This window comes from Pongo pygmaeus, chromosome 4 (genome assembly GCF_028885625.2).
Source record: "Pongo pygmaeus isolate AG05252 chromosome 4, NHGRI_mPonPyg2-v2.0_pri, whole genome shotgun sequence".
Taxonomy (NCBI): Eukaryota; Metazoa; Chordata; class Mammalia; order Primates; family Hominidae; genus Pongo; species Pongo pygmaeus.
Genome location: NC_072377.2, coordinates 62512357 through 62525203, shown reverse-complemented (window position 1 = coordinate 62525203; position 12847 = coordinate 62512357). Strand labels below are relative to the sequence as shown.

At 41.4% G+C, this 12847-nt stretch overlaps 1 protein-coding gene across 9 annotated transcripts in view; it reads right to left on the bottom strand.

Moving 5' to 3' along the window:
* Positions 1-12847, bottom strand: part of GPBP1 (GC-rich promoter binding protein 1) — an 84937-nt gene that overhangs the window by 40288 nt on the left and 31802 nt on the right. For all 9 annotated transcript variants that reach the window (XM_054487437.2, XM_054487439.2, XM_054487433.2 and 6 more), the window contains one exon: positions 3604-3723. In XM_054487437.2, coding sequence (XP_054343412.1) covers positions 3604-3666 — 63 coding nt within the window. In that variant the 5' untranslated portion in view covers positions 3667-3723. The remainder of the gene's footprint in view (positions 1-3603; positions 3724-12847) is intronic.

The window sequence follows — 12847 nt, the reverse complement described above, 5'->3', positions numbered from 1 at the left end:
CTGGGAGGCAAAGGTTGTAGTGAGCTGAGATCGTGCCATTGCACTTCAGCCTGGGCAACAAGAGTGAGACCCCCATCTCAAAAAAAAAAAAAAAAAAAAAAACCCTGGAAAGATACACAAAACGTTTTTAAAAAGCTTGTAAACACTTCTTGTCTTCATTTAAATGTTAACTTGAAGTTAAGATTGGTAATTTAAAAAATTTAAAAAAAATAGAGACACGGTCTCACTATCTTGCCCAGGCTGGTCTTGAACTACTGAGCTCAGGAGATGTTTCTGCCTTGGCCTCACAAAGTGTGATTACAGATGTGAACCATTGAGCCTGGCTGATAATTGTCAACGTGCGTTGAAATTCTTAATGCTTTTTGGACCTGACTCTTGATTAATTTGTATAGGCCCTCATAATAATGATGATTTTACTCTTAGAATTTGGAACGCCAGTTCTAAATTCTGAATTCTTCTAATTAAAAATTAGCTTTAGAAAATAGTTGACAACTTTTTTTTTTTTTTTTGAGATGGAGTCTCGCTCTGTCAAGTGATTGACAGAGCAGGTTCAAGTGATTCTCCTGCCTCAGCCTCCTGAGAAGCTAGGATTGCAGGCACGCGCCACCAAGCCCAGCTAATTTTGTATTTTTAGTAGAGACAGGGTTTTTCCACGTTGGTCCAGCTGGTCTCGAACTCCCAACCTCAGGTGATCCCCCTGCTTCGGCCTCCCAAAGTGCTGGGATTACAGGCATGAGCCACCGCACCCGGTCCAGATGCTAATTTTTATTGCTGTGCTTTATGTTAGCAATGAGATCTCTTAAAAATTACACGAAGTTTTACATTTATTTCAGAGAAAATGACAAAAGAGGAAAAGTAAACAAAGAGGAAAGCATGAAACCCATATGCATCCAGGCAGGACTGGGGAAAATGCCGACTTAAAAGACAAGAGCAGCTCGGTTGGGGGGAATTCCAGGGACCCACACACGAATGAGAAAGTGGCAGTCAGTAACAAGAATTGGTTTCAGTGGCTTAATCAATAGAGGTCTCCATTCCCCAACAATTTCAAGTACCTTTTTTTTTAATATTAATTATTTGTTTTTTGCGTGTGTGGTTTTTTTTGTTGGGTTTTTTTTTGAGACAGAGACTCGCTCTGTCACCCAGGCTGGACTGCAGTGGCGCAATCTCAACTCCCTGCAACCTCTACCTCCCGGGTTCAAGTGATTCTCATGCCACCGCACCTGGCTAATTTTTGTATTTTTAGTAGAGACGGGGTTTGGGCCATGTTGGCTAGGCTGGTCTCGAATTCTTGACCTCAAGTGATCTGCCCACCTGTGCCTCCCAAAGTGCTGGGATTACAGGTGTGAGCCACCACGCCCGGCCCGGTGTTTTGTTTTTTAATCGTTTTCCCCAGTTGTACTTGTTCAGACTAAAACTCAATTCCAAGAGTCTGCAGCACTTGAGCTACAACCAACTACCCTCCCCACATCCAATCTGGGCACCTGTAATCAAGAAGATAGGTTTCTTCCCCCATCTCATCTCCTAAACAAGGGGTACACCTTACTGGGAGAGGCAGACTGCCAACATTTCTCACGCTCTCCAATTCCAATTGAAGAAGTTAAATTTCTGATAACTACAGTCAAGAACTCTGGAGCCCCTTTATTCCACCCAACCCCCACTCACAGAATGAAGGCTCTACCCCCGGTTCATCAGCCCAAAAACACTGAGGCCCTAATTGCTCTTGCTCCAGCTATCTTAGGGCAGTAGTTTCACACTGGAAAAACTTAGATTCAGGCTATTGCTCCACCTAGGGCATGGAGTAATGACTCAAAGATTTTGCCAAGGGTAAGAAGCAGTCTCTTAAAGGAACTAACTTTATTCAAACACTAACAGCCCTCTCAGAAACAATGGAGATATTGGTAGTAAGAAAATAAGAGGCTCCTCTCCATGAAGAGCAATAAGCTGAACAAGCAATAAGTAGTTTCACACTGGAAAAACTTAGAAGATTCAGGCTATTGCTCCACCTAGCCCATGGAGTAATGACCCAAAGATTTTGCCAAGAGTAAGAAGCAGTCTCTCAAAGGAACTAACTTTATTCACACACTAACAGCCCTCTCAGAAACAACGGAGATACTGGTAGTAAGAAAATAAGTAGCTCCTCTCCAGGAAGAGCAATAAGCTGAATCACAGGCCAGCTAGTTCTGAATGAAACTGAGAAAAAGATATGTAAGAAGAGCCCTACTAGGGTCAGAACCAACCTCAAGAGAGTGGGCCTCAAATCTACACCTGCCATAACTAAATTGGATTAGAGCATGGATCAAATTTAGGCCCCTCAGGCATTAATGAAAACAATAGAGCCATCAGCTGGGAATTAATGGAGCCTAACAGATGGGTTTGATATCAAATGAGGCAAACAGCTTTACAGAAAGATGGGGAAAGACACAGAAAACTCAGATAAATCACCCTCATCCGAAAGTGACTGTGCACAAACCCTTTACTCTGCACCTCAATCATTTTACTTTCCCTCATAAAGGAGATCAATATTTAAAATGAGTACAGCAGGGACTAAGAATAATTCTAAATCACCACATTCATGGAATTATGAACAAATTAGATAATGTTCAGCAAAGCACTTTGCGAAGTGAAGTACATCATGTATGGTGGATATCATTAACAAGTCAATCCATATAAGAGTAAAAAAAACAGTATAGAAAAAGGTAAGATGCTCTGTTCAAAGCATATGACTGGTAAGAATTAAAATTTGTGAAACTCTGATTACTACAAAAGACAACTTTGAAATAAATGGCTTAGTGTACACTGATGGTATAATAAAAACTGACTTGTTAACTAATAGAACAGGCTGGGCACGATGACGCATGCCTGTAATCCCAGCACTTTAGGAGACTGAGGCAGGCAGATCACTTAACGTCAGGCGTTAGAGACCAGCCTAGCCAACATGCCAAAACCTCACCTCTACTATTAATAAAAATACAAAAATTAGTCAGGCATGGTAACCCACACCTGTAATCCCAAATACTCAGGAGGATGAAGCAGAAGAATCGCTTGAACCCAGGAGATGTAGGCTACAGTAAGCCAAGATCATGCCACAGCAATCCAGCCTAGGAAACAGAGCGAAGCTTCGTCTCAAAAAAAAAAAAAAAAATTTAATAGAGCCAACAAATGAAATAACTTAGATGGTAATATAAATGTTTTGGGTTTTTGTTTTTGTTTTGAGACAGTTTTGCTCTTGTTGCCCAGGCTGGAGTGCAATGGCACGACCTCAGGTCACCACAACCTCTGCCTCCCGGATTCAAGTGATTCTCCCACCTCAGCCTCTTGAGAATAGCTGGGATCACAGGCATGCATCACCACGCCTGGCTAATTTTGTATCTTTAGTAGAGACACGGTTTCTCCATGTTGGTCAGGCCGGTCTTGAACTCCTGACCTCAGGTGATCCACCCACCTCGGCCTCCCAAAGTGCTGAGATTACAGGGGTGAGCCACCGCGCCCGGCCACAAATGTACTTCTCTGCAAAGATATTATTACTCCTCCATGACTTAATTACATTTGTGTAAAAAATGAATGCAAGAGAAGCAGACAGAAAGAAAGATGTAGAAAGAGTACCTTTGTTGATGATGGTGGAGTAGGGAAATTAAGCCAGGCTGGAGCAAAGTCATGCTGCGCCATTTAGGTCCAGTCTCTCCAACTCAGTGAAACAAGGCTTCAACACCTCATGGCAAGTCCCTGTCATATAAAAATGGAAGGAATTAGACCTGCAGCTCCTGGCCAAAAATTATCGCCTTTATATTACAATGATCTTACTACTTACTACTATAGGATTCTATTTATAATGAAAATCTAGAAAAGACAAAACTATAGTGATAGAAAAATAGATCAACTTGGAGGGGGGATGACTGCAAGAAAGAAGAGGGAATTTTCTGGGTAACTGAGTATTATCTTGATTGTGGTGGTTATTACAACTGTACACATTTGTCAAACCTCAAATTATAAACTTAAACTGGTTTTTTCATAAAGTATACCTCAGTATAGCTTTTATTAAAAAATCAAATAGACAACTAGACATCAAATGTTTCCTGATATAACCCAAAATGAAATACAGAGTACCATCTATGATGTAGTCCTGTGCCCACCTAAAATAAAATTTGAAATTTGATTTAACTACCAATTAGCAGGACATTCAAGATGGAGAACAAGTTAAAGGACATCTGGGGGAAGCGATAATCTAAAAGTTAAATGAGCTGGTTTCTGCAACAAATAGTGGCTTTTAATGGGCAGATGAACTAAGAATCCTTTATGTGAACAAATCAACCTAAAAAAAAGAAAAGAAAATTATGAAACAATCAGAACTTTGAACATAAGCTGGATATTATTAAATGGCACTAAGGAATAATCACTTTAGATGTGATAATGGTATGGTGGTTATGATGTTTTAGAAGGAAGACATAGACCAGGCACAGTGGCTCATGCCTGTCATCCCAGCACTTTGGGAGGCCAAGGCGGGCAGATCACCTGAAGTCAGGAGTTCGAGACCAGCCTAGCCAACATGGTGAAACCCCATCTCTACTAAAATAAAAAATTAGCTGGGCATGGTGGTGGGTGCCTATAATCCTAGCTACTTGAGAGGCTGAGGCGGGAAAATCACTTGAACCTGGGAGGTGGAGGTTGCAGTAAGCCAAGATCACGCCACTGCACTCCAGCCTGGGCAACAGAGCAAGGCTCCCTCTCAAAAAAATAATTTAAAAAAGACATATACTCAAATCTTTACAACTAAATTGATGATACATCTAGACTTTTAAAATAAACCAGGGAATGGGCCAGGTGCAGTGGCTCACACGTATAATCCCATCACTCTGGGGGGGCTGAGGCAGACAGATGGATCACTTGAGGTCAGGAGTTCAAGACCAGCCTGGCCAGCATAGTGAAACCCTGTCTCTACCAAAAATACAAAAAAATTAGCTAGGTGTGGTGGTGTGCGCCTGTAATCCCAGCTACTCAGGAGGCTGAGGAAAGAGAATTGCTTGAACCTGGGAGATGGAGATTGCAGAGAGCCGAAACAGAGCCACTGCACTCCAGCCTGTGCAGCAACAAGAGCAAAACTCCGTCTCAAAAAAAAAAAAGAAAAGAAAGGTTAAGAGTAACCAGATATAAGAAACAAATACAACTAGTTTAGTTAAAACTGACAATGTAAATGAAAATGTTTAAATGCTCATATGGGCTGAGGAAGAAAAACTCTGATACAACTTGAAAACCTTAAGAGGAATTCCAATAAAACACTCATGAAACAAAATACAGGTTTTAAGACTATGTCTAACCAAAATATACTGCACATCACAAAAATTCAGGTATTCAGAGTCCTATGTATTTCTATTGGCATTAAATGTCAAAGTCTTGTGGAATAACAATGAAAACTAAGGTGTCCGAAAATTTATAAAAGATTTTTATTTTTTAACATGAAGTTAAATACTAAATGGTGCTTTGTGATACACACTTTTCCAACAACTTCCCGGCCAGAAACTTCAGAGAACTTAACCAAAAATGGGCTGGGCTCACATATAATCCCAACACTTTGGGAGGCTGAGGTGGGTGGATCACAAGCTCAGGAGTTCGAGATCGGCCTGGCCAAAATGGTGAAACCCCATAAAAATACAAAAATTAGCAGGGCACAGTGGTGGGCACCTGTAATCCCAGCTTCTCGGGAAGCTGAGGCAGGAAAATTGCTTGAACCTGGGAGGCGGAGGTTGCAGTGAGCCGAGATCGCGCCACTGCCCTCTAGCCTGGATGACAGAGCAAGACTCTGTCTCAAAAAAAAAAAAAAAAATTTAAATTAAAATTGATAAATTTTCAAAAAGGCATATCATACAAAATGGTAAAAAGTTACGTAATGGCCGAGCACGACGGCTCACGCTTGTAATCCCAGCACTTTGGGAGGCCGAGGTGGGCAGATCACCTGAGGTTGGGAGTTTGAGACCAGCCTGACCAACACGGAGAAGCCTCATCTCTACTAAAAATACAAAATTAGCCGGGTGTGGTGGTGCATGCCTGTAATCCCAGCTACTCAGGAGGCCGAGGCAGGAGAATTGCTTGAACCCGGGAGGCGGAGGTTGCAGTGAGCAGAGATCGCGCCATTCTCCAGCCTGGGCAAGGAGGAAATTCCGTCTCCAACAAAAAAAAGAAAAAAAATCCCTGGAGGCAAACCACTAAAATCACCTATTCATTTCTGCAATGTCTTTATATTAACTTTAATTTAAATCTAGTTCTTAAAGTATGGGCCTGGTGTGGAGGCTCACACCTGTAATCCCAGCACTCTGGGAGGTGAAGTGGGAGGCTCCCTTGAGCCCAGGAGTTTGAGGCCAGCCTAGGCAACATGGTAAGACTCCCGTCTCTACGAAAAATTTTAAAGAATAGCTGAGTGTGGTGGTCCATGCCTGTAGTCCCAGCTGCTAGGGAGACTGACAGAAGAAGATTGCTTGAGACCAGAAGTTTGAGGCTGCAGTGAGCTATGATCATGCCACTGTACTCCAGCCCAGGTGACAGAGAAGATCCTATCTCAAAAAAAGAAGTTAATTCATGTTCTGAAAAAAGATTTTAAAAAAAAAAAAAAAAAGCAGTATTGTTATGGCAGTTAAGTATATAAAGGCTAATTAAAGTTTCACAAGTTCCACACCACTCGTCTTAACTGCATTGTGCCATCTGATTTTGTCTCACCTTCCTTTCCCTGTGTATGTTATGGGTTGAACTGTGTCACCCCAACCAACAAGATTTGTATGTTGAAGTCATAGCCCCCAATACCTCAAATGTAGCAATATTTGAAGATAAGGTATTTAAAGAAGTGATTAACCGCAAATGAGGCGATTAGAGTGGGTTCTATTCCCATCAGACTGTGCCCTTACAAGAAATTTGGACACATGCAGATAAAAGGACCATGTGAAGAGGCAGCAAGCAGGCAGTCATTTGCAAGCCAAAGAGAGAGGTCTCAGAGGCAACCAACCCTCTGTTGATGCCTCTATCCTGAATTTAGAACCTCCAAAACTGAGAAAATAAATGTCTGTTGTTTAAGCCACCCAGTCTGTGGTATTTGGTTATGGCAGCCCTAGTAAACTACAAACAACTTTAGAAATAGACCAACTAAAATGTTTATGTATTAAATATTTCCTTTACACATACACAATAACCAGGTACATACAGGAGACAACTACCTTCCCCCCCCCACCCCCAAAAAAAAGGCAAATCAACAGTCCTACTAACAACTCAGGAGTCAGGATTCCACAGCTTATTAGAAATCTTCTACTGGCCCCCCACTACTAAATTTGACTGGCTTAAAAAAAATTTTTTTTTAAGAAATCTGCTGGATTCTGTTATATCTGAAGGTCCCATGTGGACATAAAGAGTTTAAGATACACAAATACTGCTAGTATGAAAACCCTAATTTTTTTCTTTGTCACCCAATTTACAATTTATTCATGACATCCATGAAGAATAAAAATTTCCCCAGGAGAAAGCTGGTTCTGAAAAAAATAAAACCTAAGTGTACATCTTTAAGTGCACATGCCTGACTTTTAATTTTTAAAAAGAGATTATTCTTCAGACTAAAAAAGAATACTTTGGCAAAAAATACACAAATAGATGAGACTTTTTCCTCTTTCTTGTTATGTTTTATTTCTGACCCTACCAAATTTGTGCCACGTTTTCAAAGAAAAACTTACTCAAATTGATTTTGTCAGAACTCACTGTCTTTATAACGATTTCAGAAAACTTTAAAATAAGCTTTAAAATCACAAAGACCATCAAAAACACCCAAAATCAACCAATAGCTAAGGAATTCTAACTACAACCAAAGTACAGAGTAAAAATCCTCAATGAAATACCAGTAAACCAAATTTAGCAGCATATTAAAAGGATTAAACACCATACAAAGTAGTATTTTCCCAGGAATGCAAGAGTGACTCAACATACAAAAATCAATCAATAATACACCACACTAATAACATGAAAGAAAAATACCAAATGATCATCTTAATTGATGCAGAAAAAGCACTTGACAAAATCTAGCACCCTTTAATTATAAAAATACTCAACAAACTAGAAACAAGAAGGAAACTTGCTCAACCTGATAAACAGCATCTATAAAAAAAAAAACCACAGCACATCATCCTCAATGGCGAAAGACTGAAAGCTTTCCCCTTAAGATCAGGAACAAGACAAGAATGCCCTTTCACAAGCTCTATTCAACACTGTAGTAGACGTCCTAACCATAGCAACTAGGCAAGAAAAGAAATGAAAGGCATCCTGAGCCACCACAGTGCAAAGCACCTGTAGTCCCAGATACTTGGGAGCCTGGGACGGGAGAAGTGCTACAGCCCCGCAGTTTGAGGCTGTAAAGTGCTATAATGGCACCTGTGAAAAGTACTACACTCCAGCCTGGGGAACATAGTGAGACAGTGTCGTATTTTTTTAAAAGGCATCCAAATTGGGAAGGAAGAGGTAAAATTATTCCTATTCACAGATTACATGATCTTATATAAATTCTAAAGAGTCCAGAAAAAATATGTATTAGAGCTAATTAAATTCAGGAACGCTGCAAGATACAAGATCAACACACAAAAACAGCTATTTATGTATACACTATTAACAATCCAAAAAAGAAATTAAGAAAACTCAATTCGCAGTAAAATCCAAAAGCATAAAATACCTATAACGAATAAATATAACCAAGAAAACGTTAAGACTTGCACACCAAAAACTATTAAAGACAATGCTGAAAGAAATGTTAAAAGACTTAAACAGAAAGACATCCCTGGCCGGGCACAGTGGCTCAAGCCTGTAATCCCAGCACTTTGGGAGGCCCAGGCACGTAGATCACGTGAGGTGCTGGCCAACATGGTGAAACCCCGTCTCTACTAAAATAAAATATTAGCTGGGCATGGAGGCAGGCACCTGTAATCCCAGCTATTTGAAGGCTGAGGTAGGAGAATCGCTTGAACCCAGGAGGCAGAGGTTGCAGTGAGCCGAGATCATGCCATTGCACTCCAGTCTGGACGACGGGGTGAGACTCTATCTCAAAAAAAAAAAAAAGAAAAACAAAAGACAGACAGACATCCCTGTGTTTGAGAACTGGGAAACAACATTGTTAAGACAGCGACACTACCCAAACATGATCTACAGATTCAACGTAATCGCTATTAAAATTCCAAAACTCGGCCAGGCTACAGTGGTTCACGCCTATAATCCCAGCACTTTGGGAGGATGAGGTGAGCAGATCGCTTGAGCTCAGTGGCTCAGGACCAGCCTGGGCAACATGGTGAACCCCGTCTCTACTAAAAATAAAAAAATTAGCCAGGCATGGTGGCTCGTACCTGTGGTCCCAGCTACTTGGGACACTGAAGCAGAAGGATCGCTTGAGCCCGGGAAGTGGAGGTTGCAGTGAGCCAACCAAGATCACACCACTGCACTCCAGCCTGAGCGACAAAATGAGACCCTACTAATATGGAAGTGGGCAGGCAAGCGCTGGGAAGGGAAGGGCATGGTCCCTCGCTAGGGCTCCATCCCCGGTTCTGTGCCCACGGATCTAGGTGAGGACAGGCATTTCTGTTTTCCTGCCCAAATGCTGCATTTCCCAATACCACTCTGCCAGTCACACCCCTATCATGTTCCTATAAAACCCTCAGAGACTCTAGTAGGCAGAGACACAAGTGGTTGGACGTCATCGAGAGGGACATATCGGCGGAAGAACACACAAACAGCTGGATGTCCAGGGGAGCATGCCGGTGGAAGACCACACTGACAGAGAGCAGGCTGGCAGGCCATCGACCAAAGAAGGGCGCAAAGTTTGGCTGGGTTTGGCTGGTGCGGTCAGAGGAGAGCCCAGGTCACTGAGCAGCAGGACTCCAGGGGAAAATACCCTCCCACTCCATCTCCCTCCTGGCTTCCCATCCATCTGCTGGAAACTTCCACTCAATAAAACCTTGCACTCCTTCTCCAAGCCCACATGTGATCTGATTCTTCCCATACACCAAGGCAAGAAAGCCCTCTGTCCTCGCGATAAGGCAGGGCGTCTAACTGAGCTAATAACACAAGCCGCCTACAGATGGCTAGACTAAAAGGGCACCCTGTAACACATGCCCACTGGGGCTTCAGGAGCTGTAAACACTCACCCCTAGGTGCTGCCGTGGGGTCGGAGTCCCACAGCCTGCCCTGTCTGCATGCTCTCCCTAGAGATTTGAGCAGCGGGGCGCCAAAGAAGCAAGCCACAACCCCATCACACGCCCTGCAAGGGAGGATAAGAGAACTTTTCACTAAGTTTCACTATTTCAAAAAAGAAAAAAAATCCAACACTCTCTTTTGTGCAGAAATAAAAAAGGCCATTCTCAGTTTCCTTTGGAAGTGCAAGGGGCCCTAAACATCCAAAAACAATGCAGAAAAAGAATAAAGTTACAGAACTCACACTTCCCTATTTCAAAACTTACTGCAAAGTAATAGTGAGCTGGCCATTTGTAGATCTTCTTAGGAAAAATATTCAAGTCCTTTGCCCATTTTGATTATTTTTCTAGACAAAGTCTCACTCTACCACCCAGGCTGGAGTACAGTGGCAATACCATGACTCAATGCAGCCTCCACCGCCTGGGTGCAAACGACCCTACCACCTCATCCTCCCAAGTGGCTGGGAATATAGGCATGCCCCACCACACCCAGCTAATTTTAAAAATATTTTTCGTAGAGATGGGGTCTATGTTGCCCAGGTTGGTCTCAAACTCCCGGAATCAAGCAATCCTCGCACCTTGGCCATAGTGATCAAAACTGTACTATGGCCTAAGAACAGACACATAAACCAGAAATAAGCCCACACATCTATATCCAAGTTATTTTCAACAAGAGTGCTAAGATCATTCAATATGGAATTGTCTTTTCAAAAAACAGACCGGGACAACTAAATAGCCATTGGACCCCCCTACCTAAACCATATACAAAAATAAACTCAGCTGGGTGCAGCAGCTCACGCCTGTAATCCCAGCACCTTGGGAGGCCAAGGCAGGTGGATCGCTTGAGGTCAGGAGTTCGAGACCAGCCTGGCCAACATGGCAAAACCCAACATGGCATCGTTGTAGGTGCCTGTAATCCCAGTTACTTGGGAGGCTGAGGCAGGACAATAGCTTGAACCCAGGAGGCTGAGGTGGCAGTGAGCCGCGATCGCGCCACTACACTCCAGCCTGGGCAACAGAGCAAGATTCTGTCTCAAAAATAAATAAATAAAATAAACTCAAAATAAATCACAGACCTAAATATAAAAGCAAAAACTATAAAACTCTTGGAAGAAAACAGGGAGATAAAGCTTCCTGACCTTGGATTTGGCAATGAATTCTTAAATATGACACCAAAACCAAGAGTAACAATTAAAAACAAAAAACAAAAGAACTGAACTTCATGAAAATTTAAAACATGTGCAAAGAATATTATCTATAAAGTAAAAAGACAACTGACAGAAGAAAATATATGCACCTCATATCTAATAAGATCTAGTATCCAGAATATATAAAGAACTCTTACAACTCAACAACAAACAGACAACTCAATTTTAAAATGTACAAAGGGCCAAATGCAGTGGCTTGTGCCTGTAATCCCAGCACTTTGGGAGGCCAAGGCAGCAGGATCACTCGACCCAGGAGTTTGAGACTAACCTGGGCAACAGAGTGAGTCCTTAGCTCTACAAAAACTTTTTAAAAACTTAGCCAGGTGTGGTGGGGCACACCTGTATTCCCAGCCACTCAGGAGGCTGAGGTGGGAGGATCGCCTGTGACCAGGAGGTGGGTACTGCAGTGAGCCTTGATAGTGCCAGTGCACTATAGCCTGAGTAACAGAACAAGATCCTGTCTCAAAAAATATATAAATAAAATAAATAATAAAATAAAAATGGGCAAAGCACTTGAATATTTTCCCAAGAAGATAAACAATTGGCCAATAACCACATAAAATATACTCAATATCATTAGGGAAATGCAAATCAAAACCACAATGAAATACTACTTTGCTCCCACTAGAATGGCTATAATCAAAACAAGGGAAAAAAAAACAGAAAATAAATGTTAGCAAAGATGTGGAAAAACCAGAACCCTTGTATATTGCTGGTGTGAAGGTAAAAGGGTTCAACAACTGTAGAAGTTTGGCAATTCCTTAAAAAGTCAAACACACAATTACCACGACTCAGAAATACCATTTCTAGGTATATACACAGAAGAATTGAAAAAGGATGCTCAAATTGTTGTACACCAGTGTTCAAAACAGCACTATTCACAGTAGCCAAAACGTAGAAACACCCCAAATGTCCATCAATAGACAAAAGAACAAAATGCGGCATACACAATGAAATCGTAACGATAAAAAGGAATGAATTACTAACACATGCTGAGTATAAACGTCAAAAACAAAGAGAAGCCAGACACAAAAGATCATGTTGTATGCCTCAAGTTATAAGAAGTATCCATAACAAGTAAATTCATAGAGACAAAAAGCAGATTGGTGTTACTAGAGACTGTTGGGAGGGTAGAATGTGGGTGACTGCTTAGAGACAGTTTTCTTTTGGGGTGATGAAAACATTCCGGAACTTGATAGAGGTGGAGGCTCGAAAACACTATGAATGTACTAAATGCCAATGAATTGTATGCTTTAAATGATTAACTTTATGTGATGTTATTTTTACTTTAATAAAAGTAGTAGAGTACTATATTATGATCTCTTGAATAAATTAAAAAACATAATTCCAGATAAATATAAATAAATGTATGTAAATTTAGGAAACAGGTTACTCTATAATTTCTAAGTACCTCGTCCCCCCAAAAAATTAATTGCAGCTTTG